The 25,486-nt window shown below is 52.4% G+C and overlaps 1 protein-coding gene across 4 annotated transcripts in view; it reads left to right on the forward strand.

Annotated features, from left to right (window-relative positions):
* The window catches only part of WWP2 (WW domain containing E3 ubiquitin protein ligase 2), a 217,197-nt gene extending 192,369 nt beyond the window's left edge, over positions 1–24,828 (forward strand). For all 4 annotated transcript variants that reach the window (XM_011976702.1, XM_011976704.1, XM_011976706.1 and 1 more), the window contains 15 exons: positions 917–1,091; positions 8,602–8,656; positions 12,643–12,724; positions 13,318–13,446; positions 14,341–14,416; positions 14,697–14,768; positions 14,988–15,076; positions 17,146–17,305; positions 18,998–19,131; positions 19,458–19,598; positions 20,266–20,386; positions 20,705–20,809; positions 22,114–22,210; positions 22,428–22,500; positions 22,928–24,828. In XM_011976702.1, coding sequence (XP_011832092.1) covers positions 917–1,091; positions 8,602–8,656; positions 12,643–12,724; positions 13,318–13,446; positions 14,341–14,416; positions 14,697–14,768; positions 14,988–15,076; positions 17,146–17,305; positions 18,998–19,131; positions 19,458–19,598; positions 20,266–20,386; positions 20,705–20,809; positions 22,114–22,210; positions 22,428–22,500; positions 22,928–23,027 — 1,609 coding nt within the window. In that variant the 3' untranslated portion in view covers positions 23,028–24,828. The remainder of the gene's footprint in view (positions 1–916; positions 1,092–8,601; positions 8,657–12,642; positions 12,725–13,317; positions 13,447–14,340; positions 14,417–14,696; positions 14,769–14,987; positions 15,077–17,145; positions 17,306–18,997; positions 19,132–19,457; positions 19,599–20,265; positions 20,387–20,704; positions 20,810–22,113; positions 22,211–22,427; positions 22,501–22,927) is intronic.
* The last annotated feature ends 658 nt before the right edge of the window (positions 24,829–25,486 follow it).

Below are 25,486 nucleotides of genomic sequence, written 5' to 3' on the forward strand. Positions count from 1 at the left end.
GGGAACTGACTGTGGGTCCTAGGAACCACTTGAGGGAAAACCATTTTTAGGGAGGCCTTGAGTTAAAAAAAAAAAAAAAAAAAATCATTGAGGCCAGGTGCAGTGGCTCATGCCTGTAATCTCAGCACTTTGGGAGGCCGAGGTGGGAGAATCGTTTGAGTCCAGGAGTTCGAGACCAGTCTGGGCAACATGGTGAAACTCCATCTCCACTAAAAATATAAACAGTGAGACTCTGTTTCAAAACAAAACAAAAAACCAAAGACCATACAACATGTTTTCATTGGCGCCTTATATCAGGAGAGTTTCAGTTGCAGGTAACAAAAGTTGTTATCAAAGTTGGCTTAAATAATGAAGGCAATGTATTGGCTCATGTAACGGAAAATTCTAGATATCCTGATTCCAAGCGAAGCTTGGGCTACTCAACAATATCACCAAGGAATTGGCTTTTCTCCCATTTTTCTGCTGTGCCATCCACTGGGTCAATTTCCTATTGTCTCTGGGTCCTAAATAATAGCCAGTGACCCCCAGGACCGCATGCTTACACAGTCATATTCAGAAAAGATGAGCGACTGTTAGTTTTCCTAGATTTGCTAGCAGAAGTCCTGAGATTGGCTGTGGCTGGCTCAGCATACATCACATGTGCACTTCTGTTCCAGGCAACCATGCAGCTCTGAGGTTGGGAACAGAGTCAGCTTCCCCAGAACCACATGGATCCCCAAATTAGAAATTGAGAGCTAATGGCAAGGAGGGATTGGGTGCTGTGGAGGCAACCACAGATGTCTGCTATCGCCAGCTAAGCCCCAGCAACCTCTGTGACAGGGCCTGCCCGGCTGTGCTAGGCATCCTGAGACTTTTCTAGAATTGGGGGATGGGAGTGGGGTTGTCATTATATTCATTCTGAGGTTCCTGTTTCCAGCTGGGAAAAACGCACAGATCCCCGAGGCAGGTTTTACTATGTGGATCACAATACTAGGACCACCACCTGGCAGCCTCCGACCGCGGAGTACGTGCGCAACTATGAGCAGTGGCAGTCGCAGCGGAATCAGCTCCAGGGGGCCATGCAGCACTTCAGCCAAAGATTCCTCTACCAGGTGAGAGGGCAGGCGCTTGGCCTGAGGTGGGGGCGCCTCCCTGCCCTTGCGCATGTGCAGCCTCACCGCGTTCTCTGTTGACCTGCTTGGTGGCAGGGAAAACAGCATCTGGCAACGTCAGCGCTCTGCCCCTGGAGATTTTACTCATCACAGTGAAATTCCTCAAATTCCAGCGTTCCTCACTCAGCAGCTCCGTGTCTAGCCTCTGTGTTTAAGGAATCAACATGTCTAAAACTGAGTTCCCCATCTTTCTTCCAAGACCGGCTTTCATTTCTGCCCCCTTCATTCAAGTCCATTTTCCCTGACTTGCACCCTGAAGGTCAGCTTTAACTTCTCCCATCCCTCACCTTTCCAGATCAAAGCAATCACCAGGCAACATAGTCAGACCCCCGTCTCTTAAAAAAAAAAACAAAAAACTGCTACTGTTTTTTGTTAGATCTTTATTATCTGACAGATTCTCAAGGATGAAAGATCCTTGGGCTCATCTAGATCAGGGATTGGCAAATAATAGTCCATGGGCCAAGCTGGCCTGCCACTTCATTTTGTTAATAAAGTTTCATTGAAACATAAGAACACCCAGCAGTTTACATATTAATGGTGGCTGCTTTCGTGGTACAAAAGAGTTGAGTATCACAATAAAGACTGTAACTCAGAAATCCTAAAGTAGCCTAAGCCTACTGTCTGACCCTTTGCAGAAAAAGTTTATCTTTAGTCTAGCTGAGCCTCCTGTCTGGTGCTTGATCATCTTCTGCCCCTTCCCATCTGAATTGCTAGAGCAGCCTCTAAGTTCTTCTCTCCATTGACCTTCTCTCTCTTCCAGTCCATCTGGCCTATTTCCTCCAGAGCAGTCTTCAAATGTTACTGTCATTGCATCCATTTACTGGCTCAAAACCTTTTGTGGTCATTACCTAAAGAGTAAATTTAAATTTTCTTTTCTTTTTTTCTTTTTTGTTTTTTGTTTTTTTTGAGATGGAGTCTTGCTCTGTTGCCCAGGCTGGAGTGCAGTGGCACAGTCTCAGCTCACTGCAACTTCTGTCTCCCAGGTTCAAGCAATTCTCCTGCCCCAGCCTCCCAAGTAGCTGGGATTACAGGTGCCCGCCACTACACCTAGCTAATTTTTGTAGTTTTAGTAGAGATGGGGGTTTTACCATGTTGGCCAGGCTGATCTTGAACTCCTGACCTCAAGTGACCTGCCCTTCTCAGCCTCCCAAAGTGCTGGGATTACAAGCATGAGCCACCATTCCCATCAACATTTAAATTTTCTTTTCTTTTCTTTTCAAGACGGAGTTTCGCTCTTATTGTCCAAGCTGGAGTGCAGTGGCACAATCTCAGCTCACTGCCACCTCCACCTCCTGGGTTCAAGTCATTCTCCTGCCTCAGCCTCCCAAGTAGCTGGGATTACAGGTGCACGCCACTATGCCTGGCTAATTTTTTGTATTTTTAGTAGAGATGGGGTTTCACCATGTTGGTCAGGCTGGTCTCAAACTCCTGACCTCAGGTAATCCCCCCACCTCGGCCTCCCAAAGTGCTGGGATTACAGGTGTGAGCCACCACGCCCGACCCACATTTATATTTTCTAGTCCAGAATTCTGGGTGCTCTGGTTTCAAACTAACTGCCTGAACAGTCTCCCATACTGTGTCCCTTTGGGAACCCTGCCAGTTCCACCTGCTGGAGTCTCCATCCCGTTAGAGGGTCCACAGTGACCTGGACTTGGGGAAGCCCAGCCGCACAGCCTCTTTGGTAGGGAGACGTGGGACTGCCAAGTTGGCTGATTATCTTTTCTCAGAATACTTTAGGTGTGAAGGTTGGGATCTACAGCAGAACTAACACAGGGTATGATGGTGCCTTCCAGGCTGGAAATGTTTTGAGCTGGGCCCCTGACCTTTTTTTTTTTTTTTTTTTTTTTTTTTTTTTGGAGACAGGGTCTCATTCTGTGTCACCCAGGCTGGAATGCAATGGCATGATCATGTTTATTGCAGCCTTGACCTCCTGGGCTGAAGTGATCCTCTCACCTCAGCCCCCTGAGGTAGCTGGGACTACAGGCATGCACCACCACACCTGGCTAATTTTTCGTATTTTTAGTAGAGATGGGGTTTTGCCATGTTGCCCAGGGTGGTCTTGAACTCCTGGGCTCAGGCGATCCACCTGCCTTGGCCTCCCAAAGTGCTAGGATTACAAGTGTGAGTCACTGCACCCAGCCGATGGACCTCCGACTTTTGATCATCAGCCATAAGTCACTGTAGCATCTCCCTTGGTTAGTTCTGTCTGTGGGGATGGATTGCTCATCATACAGGGAGGAAACCATGGAGGGCCTCAGTTTCCTTAGCAGGGGTGAGCAGAAAGTGTGGTGTTTGTCTTAGTAAGTTGCCTCCAGGGTCGATGGTCATGCCTGTCTCCAGCCAGGGCCCCGCTGTCTAGCCCAGTGCAGCACTGCACACTTTCTTGGGCCAGGCTTCCCACCCATGCCTGCCACACATGCCTGACATCCAATTCTGGCATGTTTCAGAATTGGATGGAATCTTCGTCTTTCACCACATTTCAGTGATTGCTCCTTTTGAGCTGGGCCCCAAAGATTTTGCCTGCCATTTTCTTGGGTGGCTGTGGCTGCAAAACTGGGAAGGTCTGGGGCATCTTTCTTCTTTGACCTGTCTTTTGACTTAGAGACAAGGACATATTTTAGGAGTTTCACATGGTTTTTGTCTGCCTGATTATCCAACTTTTCTCATTAAAAAAAAAAAATTGAACTGAGTATTCTGATACACACCTGTAATCCCAGCAACTCGGAAGACTTGGGGGTGGGAGGATCGTTTGAGCCCAGGAGTCTGAGGCTGCAGTGACCTATGATTGTGCCACTGCACTCCAGCCTGGATGACAGTAAGATCCTGCCTTAATAAATGAATGAATAAAATAAGATGCATTAAAGCAATTTTTTTCCCCCTTAATAGCCACCAATTAAGTTCTGTAGGTTGATCAAGATGTTGGTGTGTGAAAGGGAAGAGTCCCAGATTCTGGAGCTCACATCTGCCTGGTCTTTTGGAGTCTTCCTTCCTTTAGCCTGCCTCTCTTAGCAACATTATTCTGGGTTTTTAGAGGTAGAACTTTGACTTGGAGGGTTCCCTAGAAGTAAAAATTGAACACTAAAAAATTGTTCTTTCTGAATACTCTAAAATGGTTTCCTCAGCCTCGCTGGGGATGTGGGAGCATTCTGCATGGAGGTGATGGTTACCTTTTCTCCATGAAACAAGACTCATATTGAAAAATGTGGCAGGAATCTTTCTTTGGTCTGCTTTCAGTGTCTCTCTGTTGATTTTCCTCCCCCTCTGGCATTGGTTTTCTCCTCTTGTTTGCTATGGTGCCATGTCCTGGTTACAAGTAAGAAGGGTTGCTTTCATATAGTTATTTTGGGGTTTGGCTTAGGCCCAGAGTTTGACTCGGAAGACTTAAGATCCAATACCAGACTAGCGGCCTCCCCTCCTCCTCTTGCTGGGCTTCAACTGAGACCTTGTTCTTCTTTGCTGTACTGCAGAGACCATGAAATAGAGTTCAAAATGGAAATCAAGGGAATCCCAGATTGCAGTCTCCTGTAATTCCTTCCTGCTGTCTGCCTCAACACACACCTATTCCAGTTCCTCTAAATTCTAGTTCTTAGTTTTTCTGCCATGTTTCCCTTTCCTAACTCACGAATGTGCTAATGTTGCCCATGATCATCATGTATCTTTTCGTTTGCTTGTTTCACCCTTGCAGTTTCCTTTTGCCCTCTTGTGTCGTTTTCCTGCTAGGACCCACTGAAGATACCCGGCACAGCCTTGCATGTTGTGCTGTTGTGACGGGACCATCACACGGCCGGCAACTTCTGGGGCATCTCTCTCTGCAGTATTGAAACAGATTATTTTGACCAGGCACAGTGGCTCACGCCTGTAATCCCAGCACTTTGGGAGGCTGAGGCAGGCGAATCACTTGAGGTCGGGAGTTCGACACCATCCTGGCGAACATGGTGAAACCCCGTCTCTACTAAAAATACAAAAATTAGCTGGGCGTGGTGGCAGGCACCTGTAGTCCCAGCTACTTGGGAGGCTGAGGCAGGAGAATCACTTGAACCCAGGAGGCAGAGGTTGCAGTGAGCTGAGATCGCGCCACTGCACTCCAGCCTGGACGACAGAAGGAAAACCCAACCCAAAAAAAAAAAAAAAAAAAAAGAAAAAGAAACATTATTTTGTGGCTCTTAGGGTGTGGAGTCCATTATCGAGAAACAGACAACTTGTTTCTTACTCTGCAGAGAGCCCCTTGCGTTGAATTCTCAAGCACCTGGATTTTGTTCTGCGTCCGTCTAGTGCATCCTTAAAAAAAAAAAAAAAAAAAATGCCCGCCTTCCATGCTGCAACCTTTATGCCCTTCCCAGACCTTTCTTACCCTCAGCTGTATTTGCTAGACATTCTTCATTTCTGAGTTTGTATCTTAAAATATTACTGGAACTTCGTGCTTAGTTCCCAAGGGACTTGAACTCTCATGAGCTCTCTGGCTCATGGCCTGCACCCCAGATCTCCCAACCCAGGGACCATTACGCGGGAAGAGGATTCCAGTGTTCTTTTCTGTTCCTAGTGATAGAGAACGTCCAGGATCTCCCTTCTGGCTGCAGAGTCCTGCTTTCCCCCATCTACATCCTTTTCTGCTCCATGTAACACCTTGACATCTCTCATTTTAGGGGAATGTGGTGGAAGAGGAGGGGCAGCCGGTTGGCTCATTGGAGATGTGGGGTTTTTGGCTTTTGGTTTTCTGGCCGTGATGCATAGTTTTTATTTTTCATTTCTCCTTGTTCACGTCCTCCCTTCTGGCTTGCTTTCTTTTTCAACTTGTACTGTGTGCCTGAGGGAAGATGTATCCAAAATCCTCAAGTGCTTCGATTTAACAATAAGAAGTAAATTGTTGTGAGGATCAGCTCCCATTGATTCTGATTTTATCACGGTGCAAAAGTAATTGCGGTTTTTGCCGTGACTCCTTTTTTTTTTTTTTTTTTGAGATGGGGTCTCGCCCTGTCACCGAGGTTAGAGTGCAGTGGCGTGATCTCAGCTCGCTGCAACCTCTGCCTCCTGGGTTCAAGCGATTCTCCTGCCTCAGCCTTGAGTAGCTGGGATTATAGGTGCCTGCCACTATGCCTGGCTAATTTTTGTATTTTCAGCAGAGACAGGGTTTCCACATGTTGGCCAGGCTGGTCTTGAACTCCTGACCTCAAATGATCCATCTGCCTCCGACTCCCAAAGTGCCAGGTTTACAGGCCTGAGCCACGGCACCCAGTTGCCATGACTCTTAATGGCAAAAACCACAATTACTTTTGCACCAACCTAATATGTGTTGCTTGTGTTTATCAGTCTCTGGTGTCTCTCCCTTTCCTATCTGCCTCCTCTTCTCCTCGATTCTTATAGGTGTGTGTGGTGGAGGGGTGCGGGGGGCGTTCTGATAGAATAATAATCAGGATACCAAGGAAATTTTTTAAAAAACACTTTAACAAAAGAGCTTACGTTGCATGAAGGCCGAGATTTTTTTTTAAAGGCAAGGATTCAGAAAGGGGCTGAACAGTATTTTCTGATCCTAGTTCAGTGCTAGTCAGGGGGGCTGTCGGTAAAGACCTTTTTGGTCTGTTGATTTGTAGAATTAAGCAAAAGATGACAATGCCCCCGTGGAAGCCAGGTTGGTACCAGCTGGTTGTCGATTTCCCATGAGAGCCCTGAACACTTTACAGATGATCTACTCACTCCAAAACAAGACCTGAAGCAGCAAACACTTTTACACCAAATGCGTCCTCTTTTAATGTCTTAAAATAACCTTTTCTATAGTCCTTCCCCTTTGCAAGGTCATTGCTGTAGCTCAGCACTTACCAAGTGCCTTTGGCTCCATGATGTAGAATACGTGTGTTTTCACATTTGTTCCCATGCCTCTGTTGCCGAATGTTTTTAATGTGTTAACTACAAAACAGAGTTGGATTTTATGAGATACTGTACCCTATCTCCCCCAGCCCCCCAACACACAGACACATGCCCACAGGACTTCTGTGAATTCGGGAGCTTTTTTTCAGTAATGATTCAATATGATTTGCGATGGAGAATGTTAAGCTCGAGATCAATGATAAGGGACCCTAAATCAAGGTGAGCTTCCCCCACCTCCATGCACTTGCGTTCTGTGTGGGCAGGAGGCCCTGCCCTGAAAGGGGGCTCCATCCTATCAAGGAGCCTATGGTTTCAAGACTTAAACATCTTTGTTGGAACTTGCTTGGAAGAGGGGCCTGTGTTGCCACCTTGGAAAGAAAGTTTCTCTGTCCTTTCAGCTGGGGGTGGAGGGAGGGCTGTGGAAGGGGGCTTGCTGGCAGTTGAGTTCCACCAATGTTTTCTCAAGCTGAGACTGAGCCCATTCATCCTCCTGCCCGTGTGTGGCTCTGGCACCCCCAGACGAGGCCAGCCCAGCAGCCTGAAGTCCGCATTTAGAACTTGATCCCCTCTTATAACGATCACATTTTAGTAAGTAAAATAAAAATGCTTCAGAAAGAAAAAAAAGAAAAGAAGAAAGAGGGGAACAATACTTGTTTTATTTAATGACCAGAACTTTTTGACAGCACCCCCCTTCCCTGCAGGATATGAGAACTCCTGGTCCACTGCAGTCCATCCCCAGGGACCTCGAAGCAGAATTTGGCTGAAGGGGGTGCGGGGGGGATTCTAATGTAAACAGCGACCCTGAAGTCCTGGAGCCGGTTCCCCCTTCTTTCCCCTGTCTCCCCTTCTGTCTTGCTGCCCCGCCCCCAGCCCCAACCCCCCCCAGACAAACACAGAACACTGAGCAACTTCAGGTTCAGGCAGGGAGGAATAAAGGTGCTTTGTGAAGGGGAAGGAAAACATTCCTGGGGGAGGTGAGGGCTTGGGGCATGAATGTGCCCTCAGTCTGGGTGGACGCTGCACACCCAGATGGGAGGTTGGGGGGGACGCCGAGGTGGAGGGAGGAGGGCCAGGCCCCAGCCAGGAAGCTCTGGGCGTGGGCAGGGCTTGTGGGAATGATTTCATTGGAAAGGCCTGCGATATTTTTTCCCCTCCTGCGTGTGGTTCTTGGAGAAAGTTGGAGGTGGTGGTGATTTCAGTCGCCTTGGCCGCCTCGAGCCGGAGCTGAGCGGAGGCACTGGGCCGAGCCTGCTTTCCGGGCCTTTCTGCCCCACCGGGGCTGCTCCCTGCCTCCACCACCCTGGCACACCTTCACCGGCGTGCCGCCTCCTCCCCATCGCTCTACCATTTCCAAAACTCACTTGGGCCCTCCATGCACAGGGTTCTTTTTTGGTTTTTCTGTAAAAATCAAAACAAAATCCAGAGACTTTTGAGAGGAGCAGATGCTACCTAAAGTCCCACTGCATTCCCTGCAGAGCGCTCAAATGCGGAAGCGAGTTGTTGGCATTTTTATTTTTTATCGATTGATTTATTTTTTCACCAGTGGCTTTTTGTAACCTCTGTGTTCTGCTGTGTTTCTTGTGTTTAGTCTTCGAGTGCTTCGACTGACCATGATCCCCTGGGCCCCCTCCCTCCTGGCTGGGGTAAGTACTGACTTCTCTTCCCGGCCCTCGGCCTTCCGTCAGCCACGGTGCTCTGTCCTCTCCTCCCGCGTGTCCTCCTTCCCTGTTCCTGTCTGTCTGTTTTCCGTCTCTCCCCTCTCCAGCACACTCTCTGGGCATGCCCCGCCACAGCAGTTACAGGTGATGGAGCCGGGCGGCTGGGAAAGTAACCAAGCTCCACCGAACCACTGGAGCATCCACCAAACCCACCATCGCTAAAGGAGTGGGACCCTAAGAAAGATGTCCCCGAGCAGCTAGGGGACTATTGGGCTTTGGTCTTGAGTTTCAAGGTGTCTACTCAAGTGTCCATGCTACCACTAAGATATTTTGACACTGCCGAACTCCCACATGGATTTGTTTCAGGTCTGTGACCATATGCTTGGAATGATCCACCTTAACACATCTTGCTTTGCAGCTGAGATGCTGGCGGACTTCGGTCTAATTTTGACTAATAGAAGCCACCTTTTTATTTCTGACATAGCTGTGAAAGAGGCCAGAGGCAGGCAGATACGAGAGTTGAATGTCAGGTGGTGACTCTGGAAACGCATCGCTGCTAGTTAATAACGCTGTGTAGATTTCTCCTTGCCCTTGGTAGCCGCCTCTTACCTATCCCAGGTCCTTGACGTGATTTGCTAACAGTGAGTTAAGGGATGGACACCCATGACTTAGGAGAGATTATAGGCTTCATGGCTATTCTAGGAAGGAGTAGCCATGCAAAAAGGGTCATTAGAGACGATGAGACTTAGCGCATTTGATAGAGAGAGCTGGGGCAGAGTTTTATTTAATCTTGTAAAAGTCACTGGGAGCGGAAGAAGGCAGTTTTTGCGGGAACCAGCATGTGTTGTGTTTCATTTATGGATTAGGCCAGCAGAAGATGGTAAACGTTGGTTTGGTGGTGTTGACAGATGGTGTGAAACTGGGAGGGAGTGCACTCGACAACAAAGATGGAGAGGTGCATCCTGGGAAGTTAACAATGATAGGATGGGCTTCTGATGCCTGGAAACGTGCAGCTTTGGAGCTGGACCTTCTCAGTGCAGACACATCTGCTCTCGGGTAGTCATTTAAGAGGTTGTGTCAACCCTCTTATACCTGCAGGGTACCACTTAGTGAATGAGCACTGCAGTCCAGTGTCCTAGAAGGGCCTTCTGGTCCTTCTGGTTGGAGATACCATTTAGTGAAGCTTCCACATATTTGTTGACTTTCAGCTCAGGGATCCCTTACGCAGATAGCTGCCCCACATGGCTCCCTGGACCAAAGAAAGGTCATTGGTATCTCAGAGATTGGCAGCAGCTCCAATGTGAGAGAGTAAAACTCTGAAGACCCCGTCTCATCAGTAGGCAGGGGAAAATGCGTCAGATTAAACAAGAATCTGTACTGCTGTTTGGTGGCCAGCGGCCTAGAAGCCGGGGACTGCTAGTGTGTTTCAGGCTCTGTAGAGGCAGGTGGTGTAGCGCAGTCAAGTGGGTTTTCATGCCAGTTCTGCTGAGTGATGGTCACCAGGTAAGCACAGCTGATGGAGACTTGAAAGCAGCTCTCGAATGCTAAGTGTGGAAATTTTTGAGATGGAAATGGAGGAGCCGTGGTCAGAGTCGATGCTGTTAATGAACAATCACAAAAAAGCCCACAAAACTGTCATAGTCCAAACTTAAGAGGAAGAACATTCTGGCTAAAGGCCAGGGCTCCTTCTGAATTGCAGATCCTTGGGGATCTGTGTTGGCTGCCCCAGGGCTGTGGCAGGGGCCGCCTCCCCAGGGCTCGCCGAGAATGAACAGAAAGAACAGCCAGACCAAGTGAGAATGGCACTGAGCGGCAGCTTGCTAACCAAGCCTGCTGGTGTCCCTCTCTGCTGCCCCAGGAGAGACCCCGCATCTTCCCCGCACACTGCTGTGGGACTTAGGACACCTCGGGTTGAGATCCACATCTGCCCTCGGTGGCCCTGACCCTGGGCCTGTGGCTGAATACGTCTGAGTCCATTTGCTCCTAAAATGAGGTCGAGCCGGTGTTCCTTCAAGGTCTTTCCCAGCCCCCTAACTGAAACTGAAGGCTGCGAGGCAGTCAGCCGGCCTTGGGAGGCCTCCACGCAGCAGCAGTGCCAGAAATGACGACACAGGCCTCAGGCCCGCTGGACAGATCCCCCTGGCCCTGTGGTTAGCCTTGGCTTTGGCCCTTAACAGGGCAGACGTGAGGATCTAGTTCAAAGCAGTAGCTTCTGGGCTGGGAGTGGCCCCCTCCCCTGGAAACCTCTTGGGAAGCCTTCCTTCTGTGTGTTCTGAGGTGGTGGTAGCTCCCTGACAGCTCTGGGCACCTCCTGTTCTTTCTTTCCTTTTGTCTTCCTTTTATTTATTTTGTATTTATAAAAAAGAGATGAAGTCTTGCCGTGTTGCCCAGGCTGGTCTCAAACTCCTGGGCTCAAGCGATCCTCCTGCCTCAGCCTCCCAAAGTGCTGGGATTACAGGTGTAAGCCACCGTGCCCAGCCTGTCTTTATTTTTATTTTATTGTATTTATTTGTTTTTCCAGCTTTATCGACGTATGATTGACAAATAATGTCTGTTTGTAAAATTTCAGACGAGTCATAGATACCAGGTAAGGCAGAGAGTGGGAGGGAGACTGAGGCCTGGGCTGGTGTTGGGAGCACTGCAGCTCGAGTCTTGGTAGGGAGTGAGGAGGGGGTTGTTGCTCTTTCCTGTTCTGCTCCTTTTTCAGCTTTCAGGTTCCCTGTAGCTTCTGGAACTGATTATTTTTTATTTCTTTAATGTTACTCTGTCTTGTAAAAGGAGAGCCATTAGCATCATTTGTTTTCAGGAGAGAAACAGATTTGAAGGCTCAGGAACTTCCTGGGAAAGGTGACCTCTTTTGGACCAAGAGCTTTACCCCCTAGTATTTTTTTCCCCTGTCTACCTGGAGCTGAGAGGTTACCCCTTTCCATCCCTCTCAAGATCCAGAATCGCCAGCTCGGGTTGGGTCTGCCCCTGGAGCCCAGACTCCTCCCCTTGGGGACCCCAGAGCCCTTATCAGTGTATCAGTAAAGGGCAAGACAACAGAGATTGTTGAGAGCAGAGGAAAAGTATATTTGTGCCCCAGCACTCCCCTGTCTCAAAGCACATACTTAGGTGTAAGAACAGGATAGGCAGGCCAGGCACGGTGGCTTATTGCCTGTAATCCCAGTACTTTGGGAGGCTGAGGTGGGAGGATCACTTGAGGCCAGGAGTTCGAGACCAGCCAGGACAACATAGCGAGACCCTGTCTTTATATAAAAAAGAAAAAAAAAGGTACATGTCTAAGAAGAGGCTGGGCAGTGTAAGTGTCCTCAGCCCCAGATATCATTTATTTGCTCATAAGCAAGAAAGAGATGTGCCAGGGTATGAGAGTTTTAGAACAAGACTTAGCCTGTAAGTGGGAGAAGAGGGAGAACTTGGAGGGTGCAGGGGCGCAGGGTGCAGAGCACTGATCAGAGAGGTGCGAGGGAGATGCAGCTACCCCATAAGGACCATGCCCTGTGGGACAGAGGCACCCAGGTCAGCTGCATGCAGTGCAGAGGGTCCCAGGACCAGGGATCAGCCGTGAGGGACTTGGGTGGGGGGCCTGGCGGGTTGGGGACTGCCCGGCTTCCGTGCTGCACACAGCTGGGAGCAATTATGCCTCTGGTTTGAGCTGTGCTGCTCCCTCCGGGTGGCCACACCACCCCCTCCCTTCAACTGACCAACCAACCAAAGAAGTGCTTCATCTCGAGTTGGAAATGTGTCACACACCCCCCCTCGCCACCAACAACAACAAGAAGGAAGGACCCTCTTTGTCCCTTTCCCAGTGACAAGTGTGAGTGAGCTCGGCTTTGGCTGCTTCTTCTCTAACAGGCTGACAACAGGGAGAGAAACTCAGACCCAGCATCCAGGAGGTGGGAGCCGCGGGGAAAGGACACCGGCTCTCCATGTTTGAATCTGATGGTTCTTTCTTTCTTCTCATGTGGCAGAGAAGAGACAAGACAATGGACGGGTGTATTACGTGAACCATAACACTCGCACGACCCAGTGGGAGGACCCCCGGACCCAGGGGTAAGGACTTGGGCTGAGAGGGGGGCCGGGCCAGGCTGGGTCTCTGTGCAGCTCCAGCATTAGGCAGGTGGTTTTGGACTGCATCGTCCCAGGGGGCTGATGTCAGGGACCTGTAGCCACACACAAGTGTCTTGAGACTCTCACTACACAGATACACTGTTGGCCTGATGACAACTTAAAAGTGGTTTCTTAAACAGACCTTCCTGGTGGATGGAGGGTGGCCTGGCTGGCGGGTGTTGCTGGTCTCCATACTGATTGTGCAGGCTGCTGATAATTGCAAAAAGGTTGAGGGATCCTGGTTTCCCAACACCCCAAGTGAAGCCGTGCTGGGGCATGGAGTGTCTCAGGATTGCTGGTGGCCATTCAGTCCAGTGCCATCCATGCAGGGCTGCGTTTTTGGCCATGAGATATTAAATGACCTCTCTGTGCTGCAGAACTGTCCTCACGACTTGGGTCATGCTTCTTGGGTGCATGTCCTCAAGGTCCCTCATGGACTCTGCAGAGACAAAGCCACACTTTGAGGACCCAGCCTCCAACCACCAAGGTCCAGAAGGTGGGGCCAGCCCTTCACCCTTTTCTTCCCATGTTTCCAGGATGATCCAGGAACCAGCTCTGCCCCCAGGATGGGAGATGAAATACACCAGCGAGGGGGTGCGATACTTTGTGGACCACAATACCCGCACCACCACCTTTAAGGATCCTCGCCCAGGGTTTGAGTCGGGGTAAGGACTTTGTACAGGTAGCAGCAGCGTCCAGGAGCCGAGACCCAGGCCGTCCTTGTTCTGGCTCTGAGAGGCCCACTTTGGGCGGCCCCTGCAGTGCGTTCTACTGCCCTTACTGCCCTCTAGTGGCCAATGTTGATGTCATATTAAAGGGGATGGGAGGATAGCTTGAGTCCAGGAGTTTGAGACCAGCCTGGACAACATAGTGAGACCCTGTTTCTACAAGAATAAAAAAGATTAACCAGGCTGAGAAAGATGTCAAGACTCCATCTCTATAAAAAAAATTTAAAAATTAGCTGGATGCGGTGGTGCCTGCCTATAGTCCCAGCTATGTGGGAGGCTGAGGTGGGAGGATCCCTTGAGCTCAGGAGTTTGAGGCTGCAGTGAGCTATGATGGCACCACTGCACTCCAGCTCAGGTGACAGAGGGAAATCCTGTTTCTAAAAAATAATAATACATTTAAAATTAGCTCGGTGTGGTAGCACACTCCTGTAGTCCTAGCTACTTGGAAGGCTGAGGTGGGAGGATCACTTAAGACCAGGAATTCGAGGCTGCCGTGAGCCATGATCACACCACTGCACTGCAGCCTGGGCGACAGAGCAAAACCTCGTCTCTAGAAAACAAACAAACAAATAAATAAGGTGGGATGGGGAGGAAGGGACTATCCTGTTTATTCCAAGTGACACTAGTGTTATTTCTCTAAAAACAAGAAGTCTGGCTTTATTTCTAGATTTTCTTTTTTATTCTTCAAGGATCTTAATGACAGTCACTTCCTCGCCTTACATTACTCATCTTTAAATTAACATAGCACCAGCTTTCCTTAGGGTTGACAAAGACAAGTTGTTCATTTTCTGAGAAATGGCATGAACCGCCGAACACCTTTGCTCTTCCCAGGACGAAGCAAGGCTCCCCTGGTGCTTATGACCGCAGTTTTCGGTGGAAGTATCACCAGTTCCGTTTCCTCTGCCATGTGAGTTCTGGTACTGGGGCTCCCGTGGCAGCTGGGGTTATTGAGTTATTTTGGTGTGAGTTCCCGGCACAGCAGCAGGTATCGGAATGTTTGTGTCTTAGGTGGGGGCCAGACACTTGTCTAACCCCGAACTGGCTGTCTCTAGGAAGTGAGTTTTCATTCCTAGGGGACGTGCTGTCCCCTCCTGGCCCATCGGACTGGGGGCTGCCTGTTCATACAGACAGGAGAACAGATGATCACTTGAGGCTCAATTTGAAGTTATTTTCTTTTTTTTTTTCAGTCAAATGCCCTACCCAGCCACGTGAAGATCAGTGTTTCCAGGCAGACGCTTTTTGAAGATTCCTTCCAACAGGTTAGATCATGGTGCCTGAAACCAGGGCCAGGCCGACGCCCTCCTCCCAGCACCCCATCTCCTATCGCATGGCCTGTTAAACCCACACTGCAGACTTTCCACGGCATGGGTCTTGGTGACTGTGTCTGCTGGAGAGTAGGCCTTAGAGTCCCGTCCCTCCCGCCCCTGCCTGCTGTGAAAGGGAGAGTGGCAGGCCGGCCCGATGCTCTGTCTTCCCAGATCATGAACATGAAACCCTATGACCTGCGCCGCCGGCTCTACATCATCATGCGTGGCGAGGAGGGCCTGGACTATGGGGGCATTGCCAGGTGAGCTTGAGTGCCCTGGGAGGCTGCCCTGTACCCCGCTTCCCCAGGCTACAGCGTCCATGGCCAGAAAGCTGCCTGCCCCCTGCTCACATTCCCTCCCAAAGTTCTCATACATCTTCAGGAGTGGGCACAGTGTGGCATTCAGAATACGTGAATCCGCCAGGTGCGGTGGCTCACGCCTGTAATCCCAGCACTTTGGGAGGCCAAGGCCAAGGCCTCCCAAAGTGAGTTTGGGAGTTCGAGACCAGCCTGACCAACATGGAGAAACCCCATCTCTACTAAAAATACAAAATTAGCCAGGTGTGGTGGCGCATGCCTGTAATCTCAGCTCATAGGGGAGGCTGAGGCGGGAGACTCGCTCCAACCTGGGAGGCAGGAGGTCGTGGTGAGCCGAGATCGTGCCACTGCACTCCATCCCGGGCAACAAGAGCGAAACTCCATTTCAAAAACAAAACAAATAAAAAACCAAAATACATGAATCCATGTGGCGAGTCCATTGAGCCTGGAACAGGGGCCTGGGGTGCCCTGCTGGGCTGGGCGTTAAGCCTTTAGTAACTGGGTCATGAGGCGACGGAGGACTCCCGGGAGGGGTGAAAGCTCAGTACAGTGACTCTGTTATCTACCAGTGTGTCATGTTTCTGTATTTTAACAACCAGGCCAGCAGCATTTGGGCAGTTGAATATCAGGGCTGTGTGGTCATCCATTAGAGTTGACCCTGGGGTCCCCTCCCCTTAAGGCAGCCAGGGCAGGTGAAGTCAGGTGTCCCCATGTGGATAAGCTATGTCACGATCCACAGGGCCTTGAGCAGGGCTCAGCTGCATGTCACGTGTCTGGGGTCAGTAACACTGTAACGGCTTATGTCACCCTAAAAAGAGTCCAAAGCATTGTCTTGCCTTCACCCTGGTCCACCCATAAAAGTTAACAGGCCCTCTGGGAAATGCTGCCTCGGACGGCAGGGCAGAAGGGCCCCGGCAGAGAGAGGGAGTGCCTTGGCCTGCGGCGACCTCTCCGCTCGAGACCTCTCCCGGTGTGGGCATGTCTTCTCGCTTGGTGTTGGGTTAACTTGCTTCTGGTCCTCTGTTTGGTGGTGGCGTGGCCTTCCGCGCTGGCCCTGTGGATGGACTGTTCCTTTTTTCCGTGGTGACCTCCTCTCCAGGCTCTGCTTGGTGGGCTTCTCTGGTGTGGCCGCGCCCTGTGTGTGTCTCTCTCTGTGTCCTGCCAGTGGTTTTACCCTATGGTAGGTTACGTCATGCTGTTCTACCACAGGGTAGAACCACGGACAGGATACCGGGGCACCCTCTGCGTCGAAGGACTCCTCGTCTGCCCAGCCACAAACAGCCCAGCAGCCGGGGACTGGCCCCCTTGGGACGTCCCCTTGCTGGTTTAGCTGAAGCCCAAAAGGACTCTGAATTCATGCCTGAGGCTCGCACCCAGGGCACGGGTGTTGGTTCAGATGAATGCGTGGAAGTGTGGGAACGGGGATGGTGTTGGGGTCTGGGGTGAAGGGAGGGCAAAGCGCAAGAGTGTGGCATAGCTGGTGGGTGTGAGGTTTCTAATCTGAAGGCAGCATGGATTACGTTTTCATGGATCGGGGTTGGGAATGTGGTGCTCTGTATTTACGTTATGTTGCCCACCCAGGTAGAGCGGAAACAGGGTAGTTGCTATTCAAACAGAACCTTTGCAGAAAAATTATTGTCAGAAACACGCATCGTGCCCTTGTGTAGTGCACAGCCTATGCAACTGAGCATGGTGACAAGGACCCCCTTTACCATTAGAAGCTCTGGATATTGTGATGTAAAGTCTCGGAACACATCATCTGGGAGCCGACGGGCACGCGTTTCCCCAAACATCATCCTCAAATGCAGTTGCCATTCTGTGTAGAACAGAGCCCACCCTGTTCCCTGACCAGCTGTTCATGTAGGTTAGCCCGGGCGCTTGTCACGGGGCTTGACTCCCTGGGACACGTGTCCCCAGACTACCTGAAACACAACGGTGGAGAGTCACAGCTGCTGTGCGGATGTGCACCAAGGAACCCATTATTCTTGTCTTGTCTTTCTCTTCCCTCACAGAGAGTGGTTTTTCCTCCTGTCTCACGAGGTGCTCAACCCTATGTATTGTTTATTTGAATACGCGGGAAAGAACAATTACTGCCTGCAGATCAACCCTGCCTCCTCCATCAACCCAGACCACCTCACCTACTTCCGCTTTATAGGCAGATTCATCGCCATGGTAAGGGGGCCCCAGGGGTCTGCCTGGTTCCCTCCTCTCCCTCCTCTTCCCTCTCCTGGTGAAGTGTGCCAGGGGCACCAGGGGAATCTGCTCTTTCTCTGAGACCTCCAGGAAGGGGCAGCATTGGAGGAGGCCCTGGGCCTGTTCACCAGGAGGCAGCGTGGCGTGAACAGCAGCCCCCGTGGACTGGCGCGCCCTCTCTGGGCCCCACCCTTCGCCCCCCTAGAGCTCGTAACCTAAAAATGTAAAAAGCTGGAGAGAGTTCTGGAGAAGCCAGAGCTTTCTCGGTGGCTGCCCTGCAGGTAGTGAAGAGTTTCCACGCTGCTTGTATAGGACTTGTCGAGAGGAAGCCCAGGGTCTCTGGGCCACAGACTTTACTGAACATTAAATATGCGCTTTGTTGAGGGCCTTGGGATGACAGGGCCAGGTGAAAACACAGTTGCCCACCTGCTGCCTGTCTCTGGGAGGTGACACTGTCACGGCATTTGGGAACGTCCCACTGAGACACTAAGCCTTCTGGAAGGACATTTGGAGTCAACACTAGCTTAGAACAAAACCCTAAAGTCTGTGGCCCAGAGACCCTGGGCTTCCTCTCGACAAGTCCTATATAAGCAGCGTGGAAACTCTTCACTACCTGCAGGACAGCCACTGAGAAAGCTCTGGTTTCTCCAGAACTCTCTCCAGCTTTTTGCATTTTTAGGTTACGAGCTCTATGGGGGCAAAGGATGGAGCCCAGAGAGGGCGCGTCAGTCCACGGGGGCTGCTGTTCACGCCACGCTGCCTCCTGGTGAACCGTAAACTGGCTGGTGCAGGGTGTAGGGACGTATGTCAGATAGTGGGCCAGTTCTGGGGAGGGGCTTTCCCAGCATCTGTATTTAACTGGAAAGAAGGACACGGTGTGAATAGGGAAAGGGAGGTCCTGCCACGTGCCCCCTGTTGAGGGTCTTGGGAGTGTGGAGAACCCAGATTGAGAAGTGGGGACCAGCACGGGAGCCACATTCATAGCTTGAGAAGTTTCAGTTCTCACTTTCCTTCGCTTCTTCCCCTGCCTTCCTGAGCTCCCCTCTTAGGAGGACCCAAGTGCCCCAGGAGCCTGTGACTAAATATGGCCCTTCCCATCGTCGGGGAGCTCTTGGCCAAGGTGCTGGGCTCTGGAAGTGGGCACATTCTTCCCAGGTCTAGAGACCCGCCTGGCCCAGCAGCCAACAGGACAGACCGGTAAAACCCTAGACTATTACTCACCATTGGCCGCCAGCTCTCGCTGTCAGCGGTGTCTGCATTATTTTTGGCTGCCTTTGCCACCCACCCTGAGCGCCAGTGAGTCAGGGCTGCCACCTGGAGCTGCTCTGAGCAAGCCTTTTCTGTGAGCGTGGGACAGACCTTTGCTAGGCTGGGAGCCAGCCGGCCAGTGTGAGGGGCAGATGCGGGCCTGGACGTGGGTTCCCGTGCCGGCTGTCTCTGCCCAGTCCCTGCGGTCTGCAGGGCAGGGTGGGAGTCCCTCTGTAGGTGCAAGTCAGGAGAAAGGCGTTGTTTGCTCCCGAGGCCTTCCCGCTGCGTCCGAGGCAGCCACTGCTGCAGTTCTGTCAGGGAAGGCGGGTGGCGGTAGCGGAGTTTGATACCGAGTATCCGAGAGCCAGTCTTGGCAGTGCCCGGGGAAGGCCCAAGCTCTGTGCTGTGCCTCTTCCTTCCCAGGCGCTATACCACGGAAAGTTCATCGACACGGGCTTCACCCTCCCTTTCTATAAGCGGATGCTCAACAAGAGACCAACCCTGAAAGACCTGGAGTCCGTCGACCCTGAGTTCTACAACTCCATTGTCTGGATCAAGTGAGCTCCCTCCCCTCCTCACCCCACCGCACTGATAGGAGGGATGGCTCTGGGCAGGGAGCAGGTACCGATGGCTTTTATTTTGTCTGCCAGTGTGGCCCCTGAGCTCTTGTCCAGCCTTTAAAAGAGCTAGTGGAGAGGAATGTCCTCTGGGTCCCCCGTGGACAGTTCTAGAATCCTCTCCTTGAGTCAGGAAGCTGTCCCATGTCACTGTTCAGGATTCTAGGCCACCCCTGAACCCTTGGTGTCCCATGGGCAGCAGAGCAGGATCCAGGAAAGACCCTGCCACGATAGACATCTCCCGACTTGGTCTGCTGTGCCCCCAGAGAGAACAACCTGGAAGAATGTGGCCTGGAGCTGTACTTCATCCAGGACATGGAGATCCTGGGCAAGGTGACCACCCACGAACTGAAGGAGGGCGGCGAGAGCATCCGGGTCACGGAGGAGAACAAGGAAGAGTACATCATGTGAGTCTCAGGCGCCGGGGGCTCCGCTCCAGGGGCGGTGCGGAGATCTAGTTGGTTGCAGAGCAAGATGGGCCCCCACCTTGTGGCCCATCGGTCACTGTGGATGCCATCTCCATCTGCCTCGAAGGTGGCTGCTGATGGGCCGTCATGTGATGGCGCGAGCTGGGGGACCAGAGCCGAGGTCCTTAGTTACCGACTCCCGGCTGCACTTTTTCCCCATGTGGGAGACTTCAAGCCTCCGGGGTGGAATTTCTTTGAAGTCGCGTCAAGCTTAGACGTCTGCATCTTTCTCCAGGCCGAAAGGATCTCTGTGGCCTGCGTGCCTAGACCCACCGTCTCACGTGTGCCCGTTCTCCATGCCTGTTCCTCAGGCCTCTTGGTTTAGTCTTTTTGTCTCCACGCTTTCATATGTCTGAGGTTCAGTGGGCATTGTGGGCAGGAGCAGGAGGTGGCGGTGGTGAGGATGGCTTCAGAGGCCCCGGTGTCTGCAGGTCACTGTGAGGTTTTCAGGGCCGCACTCCAGGGCCTCCAGCAGGCTGGGTCTGGGTGTGCGAAGTGGGCTCTTCTGATCTGCTGGTCCTGCGTGGTAACGGCCACGCGGCCTGGCCAGGAGCTGCCTCTGAGCAGTGGGTCTCATCCTCCACCCGTGGCTGGTCTTTGGTCTCAGGCTGCTCACCGACTGGCGTTTCACCCGAGGCGTGGAAGAGCAGACCAAAGCCTTCCTGGATGGCTTCAACGAGGTGGCCCCGCTGGAGTGGCTGCGCTACTTTGATGAAAAAGAGCTGGAGGTGAGTGTCTGAGGTTGCTGGGACCCTGAGCCCCTGCCTCTGGGGTGATCCTGCTCTGTGATGCGCTCACTGTGCACCCACAGACACTCAGCAATGAAACTCCCACTGCGGCAGGGCAGATGGGTTTGATTTGGGATCTCAGGACCCACCTTTCCCCAGATACTTGTTTCAAGAAAACAGGGACTTACATTACCCATATTATTAACGCTGACACCAGAAATGGCTAGTTGAACATGTCTGGGGCAATGTCATGTGCTAGCGAGTGGACGATGCGTGGGGAGGGGCCTGCCAGGGGTGCTGACTGCTGCCTCTCCCCAGCTGATGCTGTGCGGCATGCAGGAGATAGACATGAGCGACTGGCAGAAGAGCACCATCTACCGGCACTACACCAAGAACAGCAAGCAGATCCAGTGGTTCTGGCAGGTGGGTCCTGGGCCCAGGCCTTGGCAGGGACATCTGGGCCATCAGCCAAAGGAAACGAGTCTTGAGGAGACCTCACACGCAAGGACCTTCAGCTTTGACCCTGTCCTCACCTCCCACAACTTGCAAAAGGAGACGGTAGACCAGCCTTGGGATGAACAGGGACAGTTCCAGCTGAGTGGTGGCCAGTGCACGTGACAGGAGGCCATCAGTGGACAGCCTTGGGCCAGCTGGTGTGCAGGGACAGACCTGCAGGCAGACAGCAGCTGCCCCTGGTTGAGAGGTCCCCTGCCAGCCAGATGGGACAGGAAGTCAGGGGCTTGGCTCCAGAAAACAGAAAGAGCTGTCATTGTTGTCGTTATGAAGTATAGCATAAAAAAAAATAACGATTACAAATATTCTTAGTATATGTCTGTATGCATATGTATGTATACAAATTTTTTGTGGAGGTGAAATTTCTATAACCTACAATTAACTATTAAATGGTTTTTTTGTTTTTTTTTTTTTTTTCCAATAGAGACAGGGTCTTGCTATGTTGCCCAGCCTGGTCCTGAACTGGGCTCAAGCAGTCCTTCCATCTCACACTCCCAAAGTGCTGGGATTATAGGCATGAGTCTCTGTGCCCAACCCATTTAAGTTTTTTAAGATACACAATTCAGTGGCTTTCCACTTTGGGTTCCTTGGCTTCCCACCCAGGCCGAGGTGGGTGGATCACTTGAGGTCAGGAGTTCAAGACCAGCCTGGCCAACATAGTGAAACCCTCTTTCTACTAAAAATACAAAAAATTAGCCAGGTGTGGTGGTGTACACCTGTAATCCCAGCTACTCGGGAGGCTGATGCATGAGAATCGCTTGAACCTGGGCGGTGGAGACTGCAGTGAGCCGAGATCGTGCCGCTGCACTCCAGCCCGGGCGAGAGAGTAGGGGCTTCCAGTACATTCACAGTGTTGTGCACCTGTCACCACTATCGAATTCTGGGACATTTCATCTCCCCAAAAACCTTATAGCCATTAAGCAGTCACTCCCATATTTAGTCATTTCTGAAAGCAGAACTTGGATGGGAAGAGAATACTCGGTGTCCCTGAGACCCAGAGCTGTCCCATGGACGGGTGGGAATCTTCTGCAGACACAGCCTCTTAGCAGGAGCACTTCCGGGCTTTCTCAGGTTGGGGGCTGTCATTCCCTGGCCAACCTGGCTTTGTGTCCTCAGCCCCAAAGGGGGGCCCCGCTGAGCTGGAGAGCTCCACGTTCAGGCTAAGTACTGGGTCCGTGGGTCGCCTGACCGTGCCTTGACTTGCGGACTTCCAGGTGGTGAAGGAGATGGACAATGAGAAGAGGATCCGGCTGCTGCAGTTTGTCACTGGGACCTGCCGCCTGCCCATCGGGGGATTTGCTGAACTCATCGGTACATTTTCTCTCGCCCTCTGGTGTCCTGGCTGGCAGTGAGGACAGCTCAGAGGGAGGGGGGAACGTAGTCTTTTCCTGGAAGCACGTCAGTGGGATGGAGAAGAGCTGAGGCCTCTGTGTCCTGGGGCTGAGCCCATCTGTGGGTGGAGCCGGAGGGTCCTGCTTTGGGAAGGCACGTCTCTGTTGACATGGGTGTGTTTTACCTTGGATCACAGGTAGCAATGGACCACAGAAGTTTTGCATTGACAAAGTTGGCAAGGAAACCTGGCTGCCCAGAAGCCACACCTGGTGAGCCTTCTAGTTTTAGTGGGACGTCGGGGGGCCTCAGACCCGATGAGCTCCTGGGACAGCCCAGTGGGTGTAGCAGCTTCTTAGCCTCGAGTCTGGCAGCTTTTGCGTGGCCCTGGGGTGTTGGGTTGGAGAGATGGGGCTGTGATGGGCATCTTATCTGCCGGGTTTTACATATGAAGCGCTTCTGTTCCAGTAGTCCAAGAGCTACTGCCCTAAGTGTCCCGCCAACCAATTTCCAGCTGTCCTGGCCCCTCCCTTAACACCCCATGGTCCAGGCACCTGCAGTGTAAAGGCCTGACTGGCAGCCCCTGAGCCCTAGCCAGTGTGGCGCAAGCCCTGTGGCCCTGCTGCAGGCAGGCAGGGCGGGGCTGTCAGGGCCCTGGCCTCCTGGGGCTGACTGTCGTGCTTTCCCCGCTCTCGATAGCTTCAACCGTCTGGATCTTCCTCCCTACAAGAGCTACGAACAGCTGAGAGAGAAGCTACTGTATGCCATTGAGGAGACCGAGGGCTTTGGACAGGAGTAACTGAGGCCGCCCCCCCACACCCCCCAGTGCACACATAGTCCTGAGTCCTCCCTGCCTGGGAGGCCACCGGCCCTGCAGCCCTTGGGAGGCCCCCGTGGATGTGGCCTTGTGTGGGACGACACCATCATCTCGCTTCTGGCAGAAGAGCCTGATCCCAGGAGGCCCTGCAGTTCCCCCCACCCATGGATGGCAGTCTGGAATAAAGCCCCCTAGTTGCCTTTGGCCCCACCTTCGCAAAGTTCCAGAGGGGTGACCCTCTCTGCAAAACTCTCCCCCATCCCCTAGACCCCACCGTGGGTGTGTGTGTGTGCAAGGGAAGGTGTTGCATCCCCAGGGGCTGCCGCAGAGGCCAGAGACCTCCCGGACTAGTTTGGCCAGGAGACCGGCTCCTGGGGTGGGGTGGGCTGTTCTGGACTGAGAGCCAAGGGTCTTTGCCAGCAAAGGAGGTTCTGCCTGTAATTGAGCCTCTCTGATGATCGAGATGAAGTGAAGGTCTGAGGGCGACGGCCCTGGGGCGAGGCCATCTCCGCCTGCCTCCCTAGCAGGCAGCAGCAATGGAGGCTGAGTCGCAGGACGCATGCTGGTCAGTTAATTCATTCTCAGCAAATGAAGGTTTGTCTAAGCTGCCTGGGTATCCATGGGACAGAAACAGCAGACTCCCTCAGACTTTCTTTTTCCATTTATAAACTTGAAGCGGTTGTGTTATAGGGTTGCAGTTTTTTTTGTTATGCTGCTGTCACTTTCTGTCCAGGAGTTGGCACCCCAGGCGTTCTGAGACCTTGAGGGACCCAGGCCTTTGGGTCCACGAGTTTCCCAAACAGCCACGCCTCTCAGGAACCTGCCTGGTGGTTCCGTGAGCTCAGGCGGGCCTGACCCAGCGGCGCAGCCTGGCAGGGACCTCGTCCCCGAGCCTGGCAGAGTGGGAGGGGTTGAGGTCCCGAGCGCCACTCCTAGCCTTGCCGCCTTCAATAGAGAAGAAATCCCTTTGCTAGATAGGGTCCCCCAGGCAGTCCCCAGTGGCGGGACACAGGGATCCGGCTGTGGAGCTCTCCCGTCAGCCCTTGGAGTTCCAGGCGGGCCTGCTGGTCCCCTGTTCAGAATGGAGTGCGGCCCGGCCAGCAGAAAGCGTCCATTCTGCGTAGGTGCTTTATCTGCACACAGGACGTGGAAACCAGCAGAAAGGCCCTGACCTGCTGCATAGCCCGGTCTGATTTCTGCAGTTCCCACCAGCCTCCAACCCGGGGACTCTGCCATAATTGGAATCTTCACAGGTCACATTGAAATCTTCAAGATGACCATGCCCCCCCAGGATGCTGGGGCAGTAATCATGGCAGACTCCCGGCCCGGGCCCCCAGGATTCTAGGACCCCAGGCAGCCCCTTGGCCTGGTCCCGGGTACCTTCCAAGCACAGTCTCCACGCTCCCAGATTCTCGACCTTTCCCTGGCCGGGGAGGTGCAGCCTGCGTCTGCCTGTGTCATGTGTGCTGATTTGAGTGGCTCAGCTTGCCACAGCGCAACCTCTTCTGTCCCTTTCAGTCATTTGCCGTACTTCCCTGTGGCACGTCACCACGGAAGCCGCTCCAGGGTGGGTCAGGGTGTAAGCTGCTGGTGAGGTTTGGAAGCATCAGGCTCACGGGTGTTCATGTGTGTTCGTGCGTGTGTGTGCGTACGTGTATATAACTGAAGTGTCTGTACGGAATGCCCTTTGCTAGCCATGGGCTGGTCACCAGACTATTTTGTAATACCCTCCCCCTGCCTCGATATTGCCAGTTTCTTGTGCAATAAACAATCAGCAGCTGTGGGTGGTGTTGGTGTGGATGTTTACAAACCTGTGGTCCTCTAGTCAAGAGGACTCTGGTCCTCACAGACCCTCCAGGCCTGGATAGGGGTGGAAATTCCCTGACCTCGCTGGTTTTGAGAAGCCTGTGTGTCATGGACCGAGGCAGCCCCCAACTTCTGGGCTGGGCAGCTGAGTCCTGGCCCAAGGATCACCGGCTTCAGCCCCTGATCGGCCACCTCACTGCACCCTTTCGGCATCCTCTGCCTCCCCCTGCCGGACCGGGGGGGTCTCTAAGCAGTTGCTGTGGGGTGCAGAACAATAACAGCTGCAGGTTGGGGCTTCCGAAACTGGCTTGCAGGGAGAGTGTTCTAGGCAGTCATTCATTCAGGAAATACTCAGGTTTCACAAGTTCCACGACGGTCGATGGTCGAGGGACTCTGTGATCTTGACCTCAGGGTCACGTAAGGGCTTGCCACCCACTTTTTTTGGTTTTGACAGATCACCATGCTGATGGGTCTTGATGCATTTGACAAGGAAGTGACTTTGTCATGGATCAAGAAGGGCCCCGACCGTGCCTCCAATGCTCAGCGGGGCAGAGGTGTTCAGAGCGGGCTCCCTCCTGGGTTCGTCGGCTGGACTCACTGTGCCCGGCTCCAAAACCTTATTTTCAGGCAACAGG

The sequence above is a fragment of the Mandrillus leucophaeus genome, unplaced genomic scaffold, assembly GCF_000951045.1.
Source record: "Mandrillus leucophaeus isolate KB7577 unplaced genomic scaffold, Mleu.le_1.0 Scaffold17, whole genome shotgun sequence".
NCBI classification, from domain to species: domain Eukaryota; kingdom Metazoa; phylum Chordata; class Mammalia; order Primates; family Cercopithecidae; genus Mandrillus; species Mandrillus leucophaeus.